The sequence below is a fragment of the Tamandua tetradactyla genome, chromosome 4 (genome assembly GCF_023851605.1).
Source record: "Tamandua tetradactyla isolate mTamTet1 chromosome 4, mTamTet1.pri, whole genome shotgun sequence".
Classification (NCBI taxonomy): Eukaryota; Metazoa; Chordata; class Mammalia; order Pilosa; family Myrmecophagidae; genus Tamandua; species Tamandua tetradactyla.
The window spans coordinates 19517370-19540199 of record NC_135330.1 but is presented as its reverse complement, the minus strand read 5'-3'; the positions used below and the strand labels follow the sequence as shown (position 1 = coordinate 19540199).

The following is a 22830-nucleotide window of genomic DNA, read 5'->3' as shown; positions in this document are numbered from 1 at the left end:
CCACATGATTATCAAAATTGATGCAGAAAAGGCATTTGACAAAATCTAACATCTTTTCTTGATAAAAAGACTTTGAAAGATAGGAATAGAAGGAAACTTCCTCAACATAATAAAGGGCATATATGAAAAATACTCAGGTAACATCATCTCAATGGTTAAAGACTGAAAGTTTTCCTTCTAAGATCTGGAACAAGATAAGGATGGCCACTGTCACCACTGTTATTCAACATTGGGGTAGAAGTTCTATCTAAAGCAGTTAGGCAAGAAAAAGAAATAAAAGGCATCCAAATCAGAAAGTAAGAAGTAAAACATTCACTTTTTAGGTGACAAGATCCTATATATAGGAAGTCCCAGAAAATCTACAACAAAGAAACTAGAGATAAGAAATAAGTTCAGCCAAGTGTTGGATACAAAATCAACACACAAAATCGGTAGAGTTTCTGTATACTAGTAATGAGTAGTATGAGGAAGAGATCAAGAAAAAAATCTACTTATGATAGCCACTAAAAAAATCAAATAACTAGGAATAAATTTAACCAAGGATATAAAGGATTTGTACAAGGAAAACTACAAAACATTGCTAAAAGAAATAAAAGAAGACATAAATATACAGAAGGGCATTCTATGTTCATGGACTGGAAGACTAAGTATCATTGATATGTCAATTCTACCCAAATTGATTTACAGATTCAATGCAATCTCAATCAAAATCCCAACAGTCTACTGTACAAAAATGGAAAAGCCAATCATCAAATTCATTTAGAAGGATAAGGGCTCCAAACAACGAAAAACATCTTGAAAGAGAAGAATGAAGTTGGAGGATTCACACTTCCTAGACTTTAAGCATATTACAAAGCTACAGTGGTACAAACAACATGGTACTGGCTTAAAGATAGATATATTGACCAATGGAATCAAATTGAGAATTCAGAAGGAGACCCTCAAATCTATGGCCAATGGATATTTGACGAGAGTGCCAAGTCCACTTAATTGGAACAGAACAGTCTTTTCACCAAATGGTGTTGGGAGATCTGATATTCATATTCAAAAGAGAGAAAGAGGACCCCTATATCATACCTTATATAAAAATTAACCCAAAATGGATCAAAAGTCTAAATATAAGAGCCAGGACCATAAAGCTCCTAGAAGAAAATATTTCAGGATCTTGTGTTAGGCAGTGGTTTCTTAGACTTTACATACAAAGCACAAGCAACAAAGAAAAAAAGATAAATGGGACCTCCACAAAATTAAAAACTTTTGTCCTTAAAAGGACCTTGTCAAAAATGTGTAAAGGCAACCAACTTAATTGGAGAAAATATTGGAAACCACATATCAGATAAAGGTTTAATGTCCAGAATATATAAAGAAATCCTACAACTCAACAATAAGAAGGCAAACCACCCAATTTAAAAATAGGCAAAAGAATTAAGTAGACATTATTCCAAATAAGAAATACAAAATGGCTAAAATGCTCATGAAGTCTTTCTTCACTAGTTATTATGGAACTGCAAATCAAAACCACAAGATATTTCTTCACACCTACTAGAACGGCTACTATTAAAAAAATAGAAAACTGCAAGTGTTGGGGTAAATACTCATTCACTGCTGGTGGAATGTATAAAGGTACAGCCACTGTGAAAGACATTTTTGCAGTTCCTCAGGAACCTAAGTATAGAATTGTCATATGATCTGGCAGTCCTGCTACTAGGTGTATACCCAAAAGAACTGAAAGTAGGGGCTCGAACAGCCATTTATACACTGATGTTCATAGAAGCATAATTCACACTGGCCGAAAGATGGAAGCAACCTAAGTGTTCATCAACCAATGATTGGATAAACAAAATGTGGTATATAAATACAATGGAATATTATTCAGCAGTAAGAAGAAATGAAGTTCTGATACATGCAACAACATGAATGAACCCTGAGGACATTATGCTAAGTGACATAAGCCACATGCAAAAGGACATTATTGTATGATCTCACTGATTGAACCACTTATAATAAGCAACCTCATATCATTAGAATCTAGAATATAGGTTACTAGGAGATAGAATGGGGGCAGAGAATGAGGAGTTGATGCTTAATTTGTGCAGAATTTCTATTTAGGTTGATTGTAAATGTTTAGAAATAGATGTGATGGTGGCACAGTACTGTGAGTGTGATTAACAGTGCTGAATTATGTGTGTGAATAATTGAAAAGGGAAATTTTGGGTCGTGTTTGTTACTAGAAGGAAAGTTAGCAGATAAAACCTGGGACTGTATAACACAGTGAGTGATGGACTGTGTCAATGATCACTATGGTTAATAGTACAAATATAAGAATGCTCTTTCACAAATATTAACACACACAATACTATTACAAAGTATTAATATTATGGTGGTATATGGGAAAATACAACCAATGTAAACTATGGACTATAGGTAACAGTAATATTTTAATACTCTTTCATCAATTGTAAACAAAGATACCACACTAATGCAAAGTATCAACAATAGGGGCATATATGGGAACGCTGTATTTCTGTACATGACTTTTCTGTAACCCTACAACTTCTCTAAGTAAAAAAAAAGCAATAATTTAAAAACATATAAAGTGAAAAAAACTATACACAAAGTAATACATATGGTATGATTTCATTTGTATAAAATACAAATATAAATGAATCTATAGAGACAGAATTAGATTAATGGTTATGTAGAGCTGGAGAAGGATAGAGGGATTGAGAAGTGACTGCTAAGGGGTATGGGATTTTTCTTTTTGGAGTAATGAAAATATTCTAAAATTGATTGTAATGATGAAGATACAACTGTGTGATTATACTAAAAGTCACTGATGGTACACTTTAGCTGAATGGACTGTATGGTATCTGAATATATCTCAATAAAACTGCTTTTTGAAAAAAAAGCAACCACACCAAAATGATAGAACTATAAAACACAAAGAATTGAACCCTAATGTAAACAGTGGCTAAAGTTAATAACATAATTATAATATTATTATATCATCCATTGTAATAAAGATACTACACTAACGCAAAATGTTAATTATAGGGAAAGCCGTGTTTGTGAGAGGAAGGCATAAGGCAAACTGGAACCCTAATTCCTGAATGACTTTTCTATAAACCTACAATTGCTCTATTTAAAAAAAAAAAGTTTGGGTTTTAAGCACAGAATGTATAATCTTATATGCCTCAGTATCTTCAAGCACTAATGATGATGCCAGGCACCAAGAATGGACTCAATATTTCTGAAAGAAAGTGAACTATATATAAGGAAGGGAGGGGAGGAGAGAAGGAATTACAACTAAGCATAATCTCTAAAATGACGATTCAAACGAGGTCTGTCCATCAGTGACCTCTCCATAGTGCATCTTCACTTAACACTTGGATACCCCAAGATCAAGATCTTTATGGTTCCCAAACCACCAAATGCTTCTCATGAGACTCACTTTGGTAATGATAGTTACAATCTTTAGGCTACTAGTCTAGAAATCTTGGACTTATCCTTGAGTCTTCCTTTTCTTTTGTTCTTTTTATAAACCTATTGTAAAATCCAGTTCTTTTATTCATTCATGTGTCAGACAGTTACTGCGTGTCTTTAGAGCTGGAAAATATCATTTCGTAGCTGAAGTGCTCAAAGAAGTTCTTACAGGAGTTAGAGTCATAGCGGTTGAGAACACAGAAGTGTCTGGTCAGACAGAAGTCTAAATCTTGGCCTAGCGTAGATACTAGCTGTGACCTTGTGGGAAATTCCTAACTCTCTTTGCTACTGCACCGTTATCTGGAAAAGAAGATGATGCTATTACTTCATAGACTTATGTGAGGAGCAAGTGAGACCCACACAGTGGTTATTACTGTAATTTCCATGGAGCAGGGTGACATTTGAACATGCAATTGGAGGACATGACTTAAGCCAAGACTGAGAAGTGGAAAGGATGGCAGCCTGTTGAGAGGACAGTGAGTCATCTGCTTGGCCTGGGGCCCAGGGTTTGTAGGAAGGAGAGGGAAACAAGGCTAGAAAGACAAGTTGAGTTGACGTGATGGAGTTCTTCAATACCAGCCTGAGGGATCTGTGGTGCATCTGAGCGCAACAGCAACAACAACTGAAGGTTTCTACAAAAGGAAGAAACATGATCAAAGTTTCTTCTGACTTGCTGTGTTGGTGGAGTGTGGCAGTGATGGACCGGGAGTAGCTGAAGATGCTTCAGAGTTTCAGACTGGAATGGCAGTCATGTCTTCAGCCAGAAATTGAGCAGTTGGGAGAAGACAGTGACTTTCAGGTAGAGAGTAAACTAGGATTTAGCTCATTGGCATGGAGGAGCTAGAAGTACATTCAAAGAGGGTCACCTAGCAGGCAGGTTTTAGGAGGGATATTGAGGCTGGAGTGACAAACCTGGGAGGTACCCACAAAAGATAACAGTTGAAGTCATTGACATGGGAAAAGTCCTTCAGGGAATTCAGAGAGAGAAATAGGAAGGAAAGACCCTTAGGAAATACTACTGTGTGGGGAAGAGGAAGGCAAAAGGGATCAGAGAATCTAAGAGGAGGATCAAGATTTGCAGAATTATGGGATTAAAGGAAGAACAGAGGGTCGACACCTACAGATAAGGACTGAGAAAAAGACTTTGAATGTGGCAATAAGACAGGCATAGGTGACTTTCTACAGGACAGCTGAAGATCGAGGCTATCCTTCACAGTCTCCACATTTTGACGTAATGTGAGGCTGATGGTAAAAGCTTGATAAATATTGGCTACTTGAAGCATATCTTAGGCTGAAGGACTTCTACAAAGCAGCCTGAACCCAATGCCATAGCCACTCCCTGTTGAGCTTTATAGCCTGGTCTGGAAGAGAAATTGGTTACTCTGAATATGAAGCAGGGAAGGGCGGGTGTGCAAGCAAAATGGGGTTGATGATTTAATCCTATGCCCTTGGACCCTGAGGATTCATTTAACCCCATTGCCTGCCTCTACCTAAGTTAGACATTTTCAACAGTCCCAGCAGCAACTCCTGAACAACTTTTGATAGTCTGTTCTACATTTTCTAAAAACCCTTGCCAAGGTCAAGCAGAAAATAGGCCCTTGTCACCCAGAGTTTCTAAAAAGATCACTTGACAAATTAAGTCATGAGTCAACTAATAGGAAAAATAAAGTCAGAGATCAGTCTGCTTCTGTAAGAATGGCATGCTGGGTCATCTGCAGCAGAGATGGTGGATTGTAAAGGAGGCAGCAGAGGCCAGGATCCTGGAGAGTGTGCTGAAGGGTCTTAGCTCGAGGAACTGAGGAGCTCTGTCAGGCACAAGAACATCAAAAGCATGGAATACAAAATCGCATTTGTGCTGTGCCCTGAGAATAAACTCGAATGCAGTTATTCACAAGGAATGATTGTCCTCAAGGTCTTATCGCTACAATTTTTTCATTTCTTGGTGTCTAAAAGTGAGAGGCTTGAGATCTTACACAGTGCTCAGATACAAAGGGCATCCCTTCACATCAAGGAGGCACACTGGAGAAAGAAAAAAAAAAAAAAGAGTGGGAGGACAAAGAGGTCCAGCGCAGGAAGAATTAAGATAAAAATAAATACTCGCAGTAGTTAATGGGACAGAGCTCATACTTATGGGAAATAATGTTTTATCAGATTTTTCAGAATAATTCTAGCATTTATTAAGTGACTCCTGGGTGCCAGGCTCTAGGCTCAGCAACAAGGATATGATGACATATTCCCATGAGGAGCGGAACAGCCTATTGAGGGAGACAAGTGTGAGCAAACAACTGTGAAACAGCATGAAAGGTGCTAACGGAGGCAGGTGCATGATGCTAATAGAGGCAAGGGAGGTATCTCTGCCACGAGGGAAAGAAGCATTGAAGAGCAACAGAGAGAAACCGTTTTACTTCGGGGCACTTCATTTGGACAGTAGTAGTGATCTATTGGCATTTGCAAAATGAATATTCCATGAATGAAAAGAGCCTCCAGCAAGCAACCGGAAAGGTCCCTGTCATGAGGTAATCTGCCGAGGCACAAATGTGAATGGCCTACTAGGAGGCAAGAGTGTGCTTGTCAGCCACGCCACTAATGAATGGACCACACTCAACACCTGGCATTCAGAACTCAGCACAGCTTAGCTTTTCTCTTCTCATCACAATTCTCATACAGTAATTAAAAAAAAAATTTCTTTGTAAAGTCACAGAAATATAAAGTCAGTAAGGTAGGGATATAATGAAGAAAGGAGATGAATTTAATAGCAAAATTTATTTAGATAGTTTTAGACATTGCCTTGGCCCCATATTTATAGAACCATTAGGGGTCTGAAAGGATCCCTTACATTTTTCAGTTACACTTTACTGCATTTTATGGTAGAAATTATATGCCATGGTGACATTCATGAGTTCAGAGACTCAGAAAGGTCACGGGATAAACCCTTTGAGAATGTCAAGGGTCCAGTTCTGTGCATAATCAGCTCTATTTTATTGGCACTGTACTAAATATAACAAGTTCTCACTCTAAGTTTGAAAATTAAGGTGCATCCTCCTTCACATGCTTTCCCTATAATTTGGGGAAGGTTATTATCGCCCTTCCCTGTTTATGAAAGTTTCATATGTACCACCAGAAGCCAGAGGAAGATGTTTATCCATAAAACTGAAATCTAAAAAATAACTCAAACTACAAAATATAACTAAATTACCCAACTGAATCGTTCCTCCATTTCCTAGTACCTAATAGCCACTAAAACTCCAATTCTGGCCCCTCTCCAAAATACCCTCCAAGTATCCTGAACTTACCATGACCTGTGTCCATTTCTCTTTTCTTGCTGTGGCTATTAAGGCTCTAAGTACTTAATCACCGAAGCCAGGAAACACACAGTTGGTCTAGACTAGACTCTCCCCCTCACATCTAATCAGTTATCAACTACAATCAATTTTACCTCCTAAATGACTCTCAAACACTGCCAGGCCTCTCCAGCCGCATGGAACTGCCCACTGCCCTACCTCTGTCTGCCATCACAACATCCTGACACCCTAACTCCCAAATGTCCTTCCTACATCCTCCACATTGATACAGAGTAATTTTTCTCAAAAGGCAAATCTTTTCTTCTCTGGCTTCCACTGAAGATCATGATAGAGTCATAACAATGACTGGTTCCTGGTCAGTGATTCTGAAGTCCATTTTCTACAGTGTCACTTTAAGAAACACCCTGACTGTGACTTGTTTATGCTCTTGAACATTTCTGTGTTCTTTCATACCGCGATGTGTTTCACATTTGCCAAACTTCCATCCTATGCTGTCCTTTCACTTATCTCTTCTTGGCAAATTTCTATCAGTCATTCAGAATCTAATTAAAATGTCACTGATTGTGTAAAGGGTCATGTGCAAATCTCTCACTGCTTGTCCTATCTCAGCTCCACAATATTGGATACACTTTCCTATTAAAGCATCACAGCTTACTGCAACAACTTGTCAAAGGATTATCTTTTCCAAAGATCTTTGACTCTCTAGTATGTTGCACAATGCCGGGCACCCGGCAGTCGGTCAGTAAATGTTTGCTGAATGAAAGGACCTACAATTGAGGTCTGTGGCTACAGGTAAAATGAGAAAGGGTTGTCATCAAAGGGCAAAAACTGCTTTTTTTGTTAAGTATAAAATGACTCAGGGGTGCAGGGTGGTTCAGTGGTAGAATGCTCACCTTTCATGTGGGAGACCAGGGTTCAAGTCCCAGACCGTGCATCAAAAAAAAGAAAAAAAAATCATGATGTCAGAAAAGTTAAAACAAGGATGAGGAGTGCTTTTATATCTCAACTGATTTTTAAATTGCTCATCACCTCTGTCCTAACTGGACTAATTTCAGCCAGAAACCTACAGCCTGTTGAAGTGAGAGTATTTCACAGTTGGGCACCAGCTCCAGCAAATGTTCAGTGATCATGGATGAAATACTTTAGAAGAAGCCATTGGCTTTGAAAATATAGATGCAAAAAGATGCCTAATAAGATCATTTGCTAATTTTTTCTTTTGTTTGGTGCATTAGACCATGCTATCAGACACACAGCATTGGTCATACTGTATACAAAACATCCAATATCTGTGATGGCAGTTTCCACAGGACAATTTCAGTGAGACTATTTTTTGTTCATTCATTCACAGACAACTTCTGGGCAGCCACTATGTGCCAGTAACTGGCAGAGCTCTGGAGAAGCAGTGATAAGAGCAGGTCCCTGCAACAGAGGGTAAATAGATTATTACAAATGGGCATCTTCAACTTTTCCTAAGCATTTCCCATCTAAATCCTACGCGGTTCCAAAACTATTATGAAGCTCCCATATACTCAGCAGGCCACAGCTACCTTAGTTAACCTCAAGAAGGATGCTGAGCATTCTAACCCAGATAGAGGGCCATGCTAGGCACAACGAGTCTCAAGATGCAGCGACATTCAAAATGCGGTAATTTCAAACCAGGGTTAAGTCCACCACTGCTCTAATTCTCCATGTGTGGTGCTCTGTTCAAAGAGCGTTTTCTAAGAAGAGATTTGGATGGAGGGAAATGCGTAACAATTGAGCTCCTGTTTCAACTGGCATTTGGGGGACCTGGTGTAGGGCACGGAGGGATTCTTTGATGTAGAGGGTTGTGTATGCGTGTGTGGTGGTAGAAAGAAATACACTGCACTTAGTATAACTGCTGAAGCCCTGACTTCTGCCTTCTTCAAGGGGTTGGAAACCTAGACAGAGACTAAGGGATACAAGAGGAGCTCAAACCTAACAAGCTACATTATAAACAATGCAACAATCTCAATAAACTGCCTCCTCTATCCCTTCCGCTGCCCCACTCACAGCACCAGCCCTTACCGAGCCAGACTCTGGACAGCGCTGTACCCTCCCCGGCCCCACCCGCACCCGGTTCCAGCCCTCCTTGGGGCGCCACCTACCGCGGCCCAGCCTTCGCCCCACGTGCCGAGCCCCACCCCGGCGCTAGCGGCCTTTTAAACACCCCCACACTTACTTATTACTCCCTCCCCCCTACACACGCCCGGACGGCAGCCGGAGAGGGACAAAACTCATGGCGTACAGCCAGTTTCCTCCGCGGAGTACATCCCAGGCTGCCCCAGCCCGTGGACCACTCGATCCTGGGCCACAGCCCTCTGGGGCCCGCCAGTTCGGACTACAGGGCCGTGGAGCGACAGCTGGCCGGGTTACTGGGCGGGGCCGGCGAGAGCGCGGGTCCCCGCCGCCGCCGCCTCCGCCTGGCGCTCGGGCGGCCCGCTCGCCTGCCGCTGGGTGCGCTGCACGCGGGGGGCAGCCGTGGTGCAGAGGTTCATGCAGCGAAGGCGGCGGCGGCGGTGGCGGCGGCGGCTGCTGCTGCTGCTACTGCTGCCGCCGCGGAGGCAGACAGACCCGGCGCTGCCGCCGCCGCCCTCCCCCGGCTTCATGCCTCCGCCGCCTCCTCCTCTTCTCCGGAGAGGGGCGGGGGGCTCCGGCCGGGGGTGGGCACCATTCCTCTCAGCGCGGCTCCCCTCCCTGCCCTTCCGCGCGGGCGCTAGAGCTGGCGGGGGCGCCCGCCGCCTCCTAGGAGCGCACGCTCCGCGCGCCCTGCGGGAGAGAGGGGGCGGGCGTGGGCGTGGGCGGGAGGGCGTCGGGGCAGCGAGAACCCAGAGCGGCTGCTAGAGGAGGGGGCTTCCCCGGAGGATGCCCGGCGGCCGCTCCCCTCTTCTAGACCCGAGCTGAGCCGGACCGGGAGCGAGCGGTGCGTCGCCATGCCGGCGTGACGGGCGCCCCCGGCTGCCCGCGCGGGCCCCCGCGCTGCCCCGCGCCGCGCCGGCGCCGGCGCCGGGCGGCAGGATGGGCTGTATCCAAAGCATCACCTGCAAGGCGCGGATCCGGCGCGAAAACATCGTGGTGTACGATGTGTGCGCCACCATCGACCAGTGCCCCACGCGCATCGAGGAGACCTCGCCCATCGTCCTGCGCTATAAGACCCCCTACTTCAAAGCCTCGGCCCGCGTGGTCATGCCCCCCATCCCCCGCCACGAGACCTGGGTGGTGGGCTGGATCCAGGCGTGCAACCAGATGGAGTTCTTCAACACCTACAGCGACCTGGGCATGTAAGCGAGCGGCCGCGAGGAGCCGAAACCGGGTTCCCAGCCTCAGTCTCTGCTCCCTTACCCCTTCCCCAACCCCCCTCTCCCCGCTCCTTCGTGTCACTGTCCCCATCCCCTTTCTAAACCTTCCTCCCACCTCTTCTCCTCCCTCCCTCCTCTCTGCGCTTTTGTTTCAGTGACAGGGCGGGTGTAGGGAGGCTCCTCGCTAAGGCATTTTCTTGTGGTTTGCTTCCGATTCCCCATACACGCGAGCAAAACAGTGCCGGGCGGTAAGAACGCGAGAAGGAGGGTTAGAGAGGCTGAGGGGGAGGGGGGTGGTTTGGCGAGTGCCCCAGGAGTTTCAGGGCGCCGTCTGTGCTTCGTGGGGGCCTCTCAGGAAGAGTTTGGGGAGACGCGTAGAGAGAAGAGTGGAGAGGAGTGCTGGGGGAGCGTGGGCTGCGCCGCGCGTCCTTTGGAGAAACCGGAGCGGGCTTGGAAGAGGAGGTCCGGGGCGTCCGAGTGGGTGCTGGTGTTTCTGTCCTTGCCCCTTCGCTACTGAATTCGAGCCCCTTCCCGGGACCAAGGAGCCTAGTGGCTTTTCCTTCCGGGACCACACACAGGGCCGGGCTGCCTCTTGTGGTTCCGCGCCCTCCGGACAAGTTCTGAGGCGGTGGGGAGCCGGAAGGCGCTGGGCGCGTCCAGGCACAGCAGAGCTGATTGCCTCCTGCGTTCAGCCTCCAGCTGACAAACCTCGGATTGTTTCTTATGCTCTAGAAAAAGATGGGTCTGATGGCTGTCCAGGGTCTTTACTTACTCTACAAAACTTTCCTAATTGTGGCGCTGGAAGGGATTGCCCCGCGCCCACCGCGGAATTCTGTCGGCAAGCTGGGAGCTCTCCAACTTCTTTCAGCAGCTCAGTTCGGTGCGCGCCGGACTTGGCGGCTGTGCTTGAGACCCAGGATTGCCGCGGCTCCTCCACCGCCAGGGGCCGACAGCCTGCTCGGGACCTCAGGGTGCGGGCAGCCGCATCCAGGACTTCTTTTATTTATTAAATGTTCATTCCTCTCCACCTGCCTCCTTTCAGAACTCGGCTCTGTATAGTTGGCAGGTACAATGGTGAAAAGGTTTGGAGCCCGCATCCTGCTGGCTGCTGCAATGTAGATCTAGAACACCTTATTCTATAGGGGAAACCCTTTTCTGGAAATTCAACCTCATTTTATTTATCGATCTAAAACAATGGCGCTCCCAAAGTTTACCTATTTAATATGGATATGGGTGGAGGAGTTGCCATTTTCAAAGGTTTTGCCACCTTTTTAGCAACAGTTTGCAGGCTTCTTAAGTGCTGTCTGAGAGCATGTAATTAACACTAGTCATAGGTGCTAAAAGGAATTTTGACAGGTTGTCCCCCCACCCCACCACAAAAAAAGAATTTGCACTTTTCTCTCTAAGCATAAAGGCTCACTGCTGGAGAAAGTGTATTCCTAGTGAAGTGTGAGAGCCCAGTTTCTTCTGTGCACTGTATTATCATCTTTCTGGAAGGCAGCCGGATGTGAGAAATTGGGGAAGTATTATTTTGGTGATGATGCCATTTAAAAACAGACACACCCTCAAGAGAATGATTATACCTTTACACATGCAGTCTCTTCAAACTGTGTTTTTTTAGAAACCTGTTATTTCCAGTTAAATCAGAAAAATCCATAGGGCAAGGACCCCCTTTCTTGTTACTGTGCAGCCTTGCTGGGGGCTTGGGGAAAGAAACCACTCTACCCAGCAGCCTGGGACCTCTGTAGAGGAGGCCAGGAGAGAGTGAGCAAAAGCAGTGTAACTTTTCCTGAGATATACAGCCCAGGCTCTCTGTTGCCTCAAATCGCCTGTTAATCAGTAAATCAGAAATAAATAAATAACCTTTTCCATAAAAGATAAAATATATTCTACCTCAGGAGAAGCCAAATTGAGATATAAACAGACAGGCTGGTTGAACTTCCTTGAGTTAATGAGAGGGTATTTCGGAACCAACTTTAAAGGATGTGAATCAGTGATGGCTCTGGGGGACACATGTTCTCTGACCCTTCCCCACTGAATTCTTGCCTTTGGAATTTAGAAAGCACTTTTGTTCTTAAATTGCTACTTTCAGTATTTTTAGATTCTTGACTTTCATGTTGTTGATGCAGGGGAGCGAAAATAGTTTCCAAGATATCATATTATTATAAAGCTGTGTCCAGTCTACCTGTCTCTTCTTGCATGCTATAATTGCTATGTGTTTAAGGCCACTTTTGGAGCCCAGATTTGACTGAACCGATTTCCACAAAATGCCCATGCCCTGAAAACTTTACCAGTGTAAACTTTTTAATAGAAACTCATATTGCATTAAAGTTGCTGCAGTCTATTAGTTATTATGTCTGCTTTAGTGGAAAAAACACCACGGGCTGAATTTTTACTCCTGTGCAATGTTCCTGGGAGATGAAGCATGATATGGTGAGGGTTTACGATAGAAAGCTGCCTTTTCAACATTTAAAAAGGGATTAAACCCAAGGAAACCCACCACTTAAAATGGCAAGAAACTTCCCTTTGCAGTGTTATAAGGAAACAGGAACTTTTTTTGGTTCAAGCTTTCAACATTTTTTAAAGGGTTAGGTTTCTCAAAGTGAATTTCAAATAATTGATTGCCATGATGGTCAGAGCTTAATTCGAACTTGAACTCAAGTGACTTGGAACTTCCTCAAATGATTGTGGAGAAACAAGGCTGGTAAACACTTGCAGTGCCTATTTATTTTTCATTAGGCTCCAGCAAGTCCTGCTCATGCAGCCCTGAATAGACTGCTGCAGGTCTTCATCCTTCAGGGAGGAAGGGCCACTGGCTTTTCTCAATCAACCAGTCAATAAACCAATATTTACCAGTGCCTTCTTCCAGGAAGGAAAACAAAAATATGTAGGCAACCTCACTGCTCCACAGTGTAGGAGATGTGGGTGCATGTAGAGAAAAACAGTGCTTCCAAGAAGTATAGGGGAAAGTGAGAATGGGTGCAGGACCAGGCAGGTTTGCAGAAGCAGAGGGACTCAAGCTGAACTCTGAGGGAGGAATAAGATTCAGCCAGGCAGGGAGGAAGGACCAAATCTTGAGGGGGAAAAAACAGCAAGTATATGAAAGTAGGAAAATCTAAGGTGTGTTAAGGGGGCATAAGTAGGCTGGAGTGGAGCACTCAAATAGGAAAACAGTGGGAGATGAGGTCTGAAAGGTTGGTTGGAGTCTGATGGGGAGCATTTAAGGTGATTCAGTGTGGAAAAGGGAAGGTTGCAATCAAATCTTCGTAGCCAGACAGAGGGTGTCAGAAGATTCTTCGAACCTTATTCTTACCTCTTGGATATGCAGAAACTTTTCAATGGAGGCATGAGGCCTTTAGGATGAAGTCGTGATATATACTGGAGCGTAGCACCCAAGAAGTGTCCTGAGTGAGGCGTAAATAAAGAATGGTATTCATGTGCCAGGGATGAATGAGGTAAAGCCGAGATCAGGGGGAACACTGGCTATGGCTAAAAGTGCCTTCCCACTCTCTGACTCCATGCAGATTGTCTTCTAGAGCTGTTAGGGAATGTGTAAAGGACTGAGAGTATGGAAGCCACTTCAACTGCCAATTCGGAGAAGCTTGGGCCTGGGCGAAACTTTAGTAAAATTGTAGTGGAATCCTTTTCTTCAGGAGACAGCTCTTAGCCATCTCTTCACTTTTTTAGAACCAAGGTTATTAAGGAGTTGGCTCTACTCACTCACCTCTGTTGACTGTTCAGTTCCATTCAAGCTGGTTTCTCTCCATTCCAGAACTGCTCTTGCTAGATTTGTCTGTGATTTCTGTGTTGCCAAATGCACCACGCTTTTGAGAGATTCTCATCTTTTCAACATTCCACATAGTTGACAGCTTCCTTTGTCTTGAATCACTTCCATCTTTGTCCTTTCTTATATTTCCACAGTTGTTCTTCTATCTCTGCCTTACCTCAAAATGTAGTTCATTCGTTCTTCACATTCTGTATTCTTCCTGGGCAATTTCATCCATCCCTATGGCAGTAGATGCTCTCTGTGATGTGCAGTCTATGACACCTCCAGCCGTGTGTGGTCTACATACAGTTTCCATCCGGCTGTCTTAAAGATATCTCAAGCTTAGTATATCCAAACCTGAGCTCTCGATATCCAGTACAGCCACCACCTTGAAATCTGTACCTTTGCCATCCTTCTCCTCCTATCCCTGAGTTGTTCAAGCTGAAATGTCTATGTGTCATTCTTGATAATTCACCACAAATCCAAACCATCATCTAATCCTACTGATTCCGTCTCCAGGATATATTTCCCATTGAGCCACCATTCTCCACATCCACTGCTGACCATCTTAGGACATGTCACCATCAACTACCACGTGCTCCACAGATGCCTTCTAACTGTCCAGGGGGGCCTAATGAGTACTTCAGCCCACCTCTCTCATGCCCCATTCCCATCATACCTCTACTCAGGGGGCTCATAATCTGAAAGTAGCTAGAGCTGATCCTCATGAGAAACATTAGGGATCCCCCAGTCTAGAGCTTCAGATGGGAAAGCAGGATCCAGTTCCCTTATTCAAGTCCTGAGTGCCCTTGAAGGGGAGGTGGCCTAATCTGCCTCTAATCTTCTCCGTCTCAGTGAAGGAGGTGCAGCAGAGGATTAGTTGGTCTTATCAGTGCAGCATTAAGCACAATGGAGATAAAGTACAACTCCCGGAGTTGCGAAGGGGAGGAAGTTTCAGGGAGGAGACAGACGTGATTAGGAAGAGGTAGATGGGGAGAAATAAATGAAGAGTCAACAACCAAATGTAGCTTGTATAGTGCAAATGCTAAAATACACTCCACAGGCTCTGGTTGAAACAGGGAAAGCAGGGGCAGGAGATGAGCTGGGGTAGGGGAGGGGTGGGCGGTGTTGGGTTCCAGGATTTCAGTGACCTTCCACATGCCAACAGAAGCAAATGATGCCTCTGGGTCAGGTCTACAGAAGTTTCATGTTCCAGGTCTAGAAAAAATACTGGCAATTGATTAAGGAAATGCAGAATTAATTATCCCTATTCCTTGTCATTTCTATACCAGTTTGATATCATCTGGCCATCTGGCCCTCACAAGGACCCTGTGAGCTAAGTACTATTATTTGTCTATCTTACTGATAAGAAGACTGAGGTGCAGGGAGGTAAGGGGACTTCCCCAGGGTTCATACATCTAACGGGCAGCAAGTGGCCAAGCTGGGACTATTTGCCATATCTTCTGATCCTGAGTCCTGGACACCTGTATGCTGCCATAGCTCATCCCAGCCTAACTTGGGGAAAAGTCATGGGGGCAAGTCAGCACTCCATTCATATCAGCACCAGAAAGCCAGTGGTTGTGGCTGCAGCAGGCATGAGCCTGTCTCTCTTCTTCGAAGCTTCTCCTGGGTGATTGTGTAGCTCCCTTTTTACCAGCCTCCTTCCCTCAGCTGCATTGGTCCATGGATAAGAAAAGTTGTCACAGATAAGAGAGTTCACTATTTTAACTTGTGTTAACACTGGCCAAGCAAGAGGATGTGGCTGCAATTTATAAGTTGACCATTGCCGACCCGCTTGAGAAAAGCAATAACAAGAAATTAGCAGTTACAGGATGTTCTGGGGAATACTCACAAGGAGGCAGGGCCTGCGTGGTCCTGCGGAAAGGGTGGTGGCCACACGTGGCAGCAGGGAAGCCCATGGTGTGTGGGCCATTCCCCCCATGGCCAGAGTCATGGGTGAGTTGCCACTCATCCTTGCCGACCCAGATCATCTTGTTCTTTGAGGATGGTTTTGGAGTCTTTGCTGTTGTGGATGTTCGTAAAGAAGCGTGTGAGCGTGCATGTGTCGGGGGCGCCGCCTGCATCGGGGTGCCTTGTACATCCGAGAGATCTGCCGAGGGAAGGAAAAGGATGGAGGGAAATAAAGTAACACACATTGATGGCCTGTGTGCCACGCATGACCTCCTTGAAACCCACTCCCGCGGGAAGAGAAGTGCTCCTGCTGTGAGCTTCAGGAGGGTGTCACAGCCAGCAAATAGCGGAGGGAGCCAGCAGTCAAGCCCACGTCCTCCAGCCACTCTCTTCCTAGTAGACCAACTGCCTGACCTCCCGAGGAGGCTTCCTGAACCTGCACTGCAGTATCTTTCTTCCTCTAGAGTTTTCCGTTCCTCTCCAAAAGGGACCTCGCTTTATTGGTTTTCCCCAGTCGGTATATTTCCTTGCTCCTTTGTAAATTGAGAAATTTTCCCTGGATCATGTATGGGAAACTCTTAGAATTCCCCCTGAAAATGGCATTAGATGTTAGTGGGAAATGTCTGCAAGGAGGTGGGAACAAGGAAGGCAGGGAGTGAGCCCTTGGCAGTACGGAGGTTACTCCCTGGGAGCTGGGGGATGCCCTCCCCAGCTCTAAGGGACCCCAAGCTGGACCATCAGAGCTGCAGGGATCAGCCCTGTGCTGATGCCTCCAGGAGCTTCCCTGCTGGCGTCCTGTTGGCCATAATGGGCAATCCTGGGCCCCAGTAGATAGTCATCCAGATCAATCAAGTGCTGGATATGGGGTCTCTTCATCCCTCACACTTCCCAGACAATTATTATTTGAGTAGATGACTAGAAGGATAAAGAAGATTCCGTCCTGCAGTGGAAAGGATCCCTGGCCTTACTACTAACTGGTTGGTCATACTTGGACTTCAGGCTACCACGTTAGCTGCATGGACCCTGTGCCCTCATTAGGTTCTGATATATGAGCCAGTTGGAACTGTTGTCTGCACCAGAAGAAGATAAAGCTATTTGCTCACCATCATAATGGTTCGAGGCAGAGGACCTGGGTTCAGATACCTCTTTGTGACCTTAGGCAGGCCCCTTAACTATCCAGTGAGGGCCTGGTTTGCCTGTATGCAAATGCACAAATCAGATCTGTCCTGTCTCCTTCATAGGAGGTCAACAATAAAGGAAAATGAAGAATGTGAAAGTGCTCGCCAAACAGTGTGACTGTTATTAGGGGGAGGGTGACTCTGAGTCAGCCTCGAGGAACAGGAGGTTGTGGGTGTGGTCCGGAGGCTTCCCTGGCAGAGATGTGTTCAGACTCTGGAGCCCAGTCCCTGGTGCACTAGCAACCTCCCCGCCACAACCCCCCACCCTTGTACTCGAAGCCAGAGGGAAGGGAAAGACTCGCCTGGTAGGTCTGGAGACAGCATTGTTTTCCACTTGTACTCAGAGGAGGGCCATAGAGACCCCTTGCCCCACCCAGAAGTTACCCTCCCAGATGTGCTCTGAACTGTGGGCTCTGGTCAGCATCCAGGATCCTGGCAGCCTCTTGTCCTTGGGCGCAGTGCCTGCCACTCAGCCACATTCTCCACTTTACTGCCTGCCCCACCCCTGAGCCCTCCTTCGGTGACAGTATCAGTCATGCTGTGATGAGGACCTCCAGTTTGCCCAAGCCCAGGACTGGAGGGAGGGCAGATGCTGGAGTCTATAAGACGTGTCGTTCATCCTCAAGAGAATCATATTACTCATGTAATAATTTGTGTTCAAATTGTTTTTAATATACTTTAAAAAAAATCCCTTTCAAAGTTTCATCTCATTTAACTTCACAGTTATCATGAAACCTATTTAGGGCAGCCGTTATTCACATCTAAGATAAGCAAGCTGAGGTCCAAAGAGATTAAGTAATTTGCTCAAGGTCACCGTGGCAAGCGCTGGTAGAATCAGGCCTATTGCCCAGGCCTCTGACTCCTACCCCGGTGTCCCTTCATGCCAAGTGCACATTCAGCCAACGAGGGACAGGAGGTGGGGAAGGGAAAGGTCATCTGCGAACACTTTGGGGGTATCATTTATGGTGGAAGGAAGAAAGGGAATGCAGGGACATCTAACTGTGTTCATTAAAAGCAAGGCAAAATTTTTAGGCTGTCAAATTAAAACAAAATAAATGAGACCTGGGCGGGCCACAGTGGCTCAGCAGGCAGAGTGCTCGCCTACCATGCCAGAGGACCCTGGGTTCCATTCCTGGTGCCTGCCCATGTAAAAAAAAAAAAAACATACTTATTAAAAAAAAAAAAAATTAAAAAATAAATAAATAAATAAATGAATGAGACCTGTGCTGTCTGATGGTATATGAGTGGGGTTACTGTGGCGGGCCTGGCCTGGGAAGTCTCAGGCTGGCTCCCTCTCTTGAGGCCTGACATTTCAGAGCCAGTGCAAGGGCCTGTGTGGGCTGGGTGCTCGAGGCTATCAGAGGTCTGGCTAATGAGAAGCAGTAAATCGGCATCTGCAGTCAGCGGGCTCTGCAGCATCTGGAAGGGGCAGGCAGCGCAGGCAGCCCAGGGAGGTCAGGGCTTCTGGGGTGTGAATGCTGGCAAGGACAAGCTTGGACAAGGCTGGGAACTGCCAGGAACAGGCAGAGTTGACATTGCTTTACCCTAGGCCTGTGGGGGTCAGGGGCTGGGATATGTGGAGAGGGAGAGGCTTCAAAGGGGTTCACGGAATCATTCTGAGAGAGCAGGGATCTAGCCTCTTCCCGAGAGCCAAGCAGCTGAGCCACCATCTTCCAAAATGGCTACTCCCACACCTTAGCCTAGGAAACTCAATTCAAGGTCAGATGTCTTCCCCTTTAGTAGAGAAATTGTGGATTTACAGAACAATTATGCATAAAATACAGGATTCCTATATACCACCCCATCACCAACACCTTGCTTTGGTGTGGAACATTTGTTACAATTGATGATAACACATTTTGGAAATTGTACTATTAATTCAACTTCATGGTTTAACTTAGGGTTCACTGTTTTTGTAGTGTAGTTCCATAATTGTTTCTAAAAAGCTTTTATTCTGTTACCAGATATACAATCTAACATCTCCCCTTTTAATCATATTCAAATATATATATTTCGGTGCTATTAATTGCATTCACAGCATTGTGCTTCCATCACCACCATCAATTACCAAAACATTTCCATAATTCCAAATAGGAACCCTGTACATTTTAAGCCTTAACTTCCCATTCCCTATTCTCACCCCTATCCCCTAGTAACCTATATTCTGGATTCTGATGCTATGAGTTTGCTTATTCTAATTGTTTCAAATCAGTGAGATCATACGTATTTGTCGTTTTGTGCCTGCCTTATTCTACTCAACATGTCTTCAAGGTTTGTACGTGTTGTCACGTGTCAGGACTTCTTTTCGTCGCTGAATGATATTCCATTGTACAAATATACATTTTATTTATCCATACATTGGATACTTGGGTTGCTTCCATCTTTGTCAATTGTGAATAATGCCACTATGAACCTCAGTGTGCAAATATTTGTTCAAGCTGTGACTTCCAATTCTTTGGGGTATATACCGAGTAATGGGATTGCTGGATCATATGGTTGTTCTGTACTTAGCTTTCCGAGGAACCGCCGACAGCAGTTGCACTATTTTACACTGCTACCACCAAGGAATGAATGTTCCTATTTCTCTGCATCCTCTTCAACACTTATTTTCTGCAGTTTTTTTAATAGCGGCCATTCTAATGGGTGTGAAGTGGTATGTCATTGTGGTTTTGATTTGCATTTCCCTGATGGCTAATGATGTTGAGCACCTTTCATGTGCTTTTTGGCCATTTGTATATCTTCTTTGGAGAAATGGTTTTTCCAAGTGTTTTGCCCATATTTTAATTGGGTTGTTTGTCTTTTTGTTGTTAAGTCGAATTTCTTTGTGAATACCAGGTATTCTTTATCAGATATGTGGTTTCCAAATATTTTCTCCCATTGTGTAGGTCGTTGTTTTACATTCATGAACTAATCTTTAAGGAATAAAAGTTTTTTATTTTGATGAGGTCCCATTTATCTATTTTTTCACTCGTGCTTTGGGTATAAAATCTAAGAAACCATTCCCTAACACAAGGTTCTGAACATGCTTCCCTACATTTCTTTTAGGAGTTTGATAATGCTAGCTATTTTAAGGACCAGATTTTCTTTTAAGTGATGCATATAATTGAGAATCCATTTCAAATTTCCATGAACAACCTTCAAGTTTTTTTAGGGAGGATGAGACTGTACCAAATAGCTATATCCCAGACTCCTGTTGAAGATATCTTCTCGTCCTTAGGAGCCATGGAGCACATCTTTTGCTAGAATGCATGTACACTTTGAATGGTGGGCAAATATCTGCATATTGTTTTGTTTTCCCATGAATCTGTGAGCGGTTTATTAACAGCGACAACCATTTATTGAATGCTTTATATGCACTGTGAAAAATGTGCCATATTTTCTCCATATTAGAGATGATGAAACCTAGACCTAAAGAAGGTGTGTAACATGCTCTGCATTACCTAGCTAATAAGGGACAGAGTCAGGATTAGAAACCAGATAGAGCTAATTCCAATAACTCTTTATTATGTTATACTGCCTTATTAAGGGTTGAATGAATGAATGAGAGTGAACAAATGAATGAGTGAATGAATGAATGATGGAGTGTTACCATATTGCCTGAGTGCTTGCTTTAGTCCTGCTTGAGGAAACCTTGGAAATGAAGCATTTAAATTGAATTGTAAATGGCTAGCCTCCTCACCTCCTGCTGTCTGGTTTGCTCAGCTGGTCAGGACATGATGCTAATGATACCAGGGTCTTTGGGTCAGACCCAAGGGACTATCCCAGTGTCCAAGTCACTTTACCCTCCAGGTACTTCACAAGTTGCTTCTACCCGCTATCAGTTACTGCAGAATCTAGGTTAGAGAACAGAGAAACAGCCAGAAAAATGCAAATGGTAGTCAACAGAATCATCCCTGACTCCTGAAGTGTTAAGGCAATGTGAGAAATCATCTAGCCCGAATGGCTCATTTTCCAAATGGAGTCACTGAAGCCCAGAGAGGGTCAGTGACACAGCTAGTGAGTGATAGAACCAGGACTCAGACCTAGATCTGTCCAACTCCATAACCGATGGATTTCTTCACCCCTGGCCCACCCTGGCCCTGAGGGGGAACAAGTGGCTTACTCCATGGGTCAAGACTAGGGGCACGCAAACCAGGAACCTGCAGTTACCACCTTCTGTTTTTCATCAACCCCCACTCCCCACTGTTTGCTGACCTTCCAGGTCTCTGGGCAGAGATGGCCGCATGCAGTTGGGTGCAGGAAGAACACCCTCCCTTGGAAGCACAAAGAGGAACTCAAATTAGCCCAAGGGATGTCTACCCAGTTACCAGAAACAGAGACCTGCCTACACCAGTGTCCACACACAGTGGTTTACAAGCAAAAAAGAAGAGGGCTTCTCCAGAGACGCATGCCCATCTCAGATGGTAGGAAATGGGATGGCTTGGCAGCCCAAAGGAGGAAGGTTGTATAGAGAAATCGAGACTCAGCCCGATGCCCAGCAACCCTGAAAGCCTTTCCTCTACCCCTCACCAGCACCCAGGTGCTGATGGCATACCTGGCCCCCTGCCCACAAACAGGCAGTTAGTTCCATGGCTCCTGGCAGCTCCAGAAGAAACAAGATCCAAATGGTGTCAAAGATGACAGATTGTGAGGGGGCCAGGGGCTCTCCCCTGACAGCAGGGCTCAGCTAAGAGGCCCCTGTGGAGCAGAACAGATGGGGGAAGTCTGATAGGGATATCCTAGCAGCCTGGAGACTCTGTTTCTCTTGTGGCTTTTAGCTAGGTATCTTTCAAATTTCTTCCTTTTTTACGTTTATTTTTATGAATGTGGGCATTTTAGCAGAGGGCCATGATCTCCTTTTGCTGTGTTTGCTTACCGTAAAGGAGGTACGTGGGGAGGAGCAGGAGAGAGCAGGTCAGGGCCACCACAGTTTGCTTTGCCCTTGTTGGGCTCTAAGGGAGTTGTTGAGGAAGGACTGGAAAGGGGGGGTAAGCGTGTGCCCCCAAGCAGTCTATTACCACCTGCCCATCTGACTGGCTCCAAACTATAGTCTTTGTACTTCTCCAAAATGCCTCTCTTGAAGAGGATCTGGAATTCCAGGGCAATGTCAGGTGGTCTGCCTTCCCCTTAAATAGTCCTGTCCTCTTCTCAAAAAAATTTCCCTGGGCAGCTGATGAGCCAGGCCATTGAAGGACCTAGCTCCTGCCCTCCCTGGAGAAAACTGCACCCCTAGGTCTCCCAGCCTACTTTGTCCCCATCATTGTCCACCTTCCTAGCATGGCCTTTCAAGTCCTGTGTCCCTCCTAGCTCTTGATATCTATCTGATTGGCTGTGTTGCCTGATTCTTTGGTGTTTTTTGCCAGGCTGCTGCCTGCCTTGTCCCGATCCATCTTTCTGTCCATTAAACATCTACCTGCCTGGTTTCTGACTCTTTCAAGTTGCTGGGTCTTAACCAGATCCCTACTCCCAGGGCCCTGCCTGCATTCCTACTCCTGAATTCTCTGGACTTTCAACTGAATCCCTGTCTTGGGCTCATCATCTCCCTCTGGGGCTGGGGAGGCAATGGCAGAGGAAGACATCGCTGAAGGAGTACCCTGTCCTTCACCCTAGGGGCAGAAGTACCCACCCTTCTCCAGAGAGCCCATGAGCCACTCTGTCCTTGGCATCTATTCCAAGCCTAGTCTGGGCTTCCTCTACAGTCTCACAAATGGGTTTTCAAAAATCATGGGTGATCTTTATAAGGGCCATTACTCATAACTTAAAAAGACAACTAAACTAGTTGTGAATGGCTTGTGAGGAAGCTAAAACACAGATAAGATAAAAAAAAAATTCTATTTCCCAGAATAGGTAGGGCTTGAAATCCAGGATGAGGGCAGGAATAAGGGGAATTAATT

The 22830-nt window shown here is 45.2% G+C and overlaps 1 protein-coding gene across 1 annotated transcript in view; it reads left to right on the top strand.

Moving 5' to 3' along the window:
- Positions 1 to 9821: 9821 nt before the first annotated feature.
- The window catches only part of FAM78B (family with sequence similarity 78 member B), an 82772-nt gene continuing 69763 nt past the window's right edge, over positions 9822 to 22830 (top strand). The window contains exon 1 of the mRNA XM_077156826.1: positions 9822 to 10084. Coding sequence (XP_077012941.1) covers positions 9822 to 10084 — 263 coding nt within the window. The remainder of the gene's footprint in view (positions 10085 to 22830) is intronic.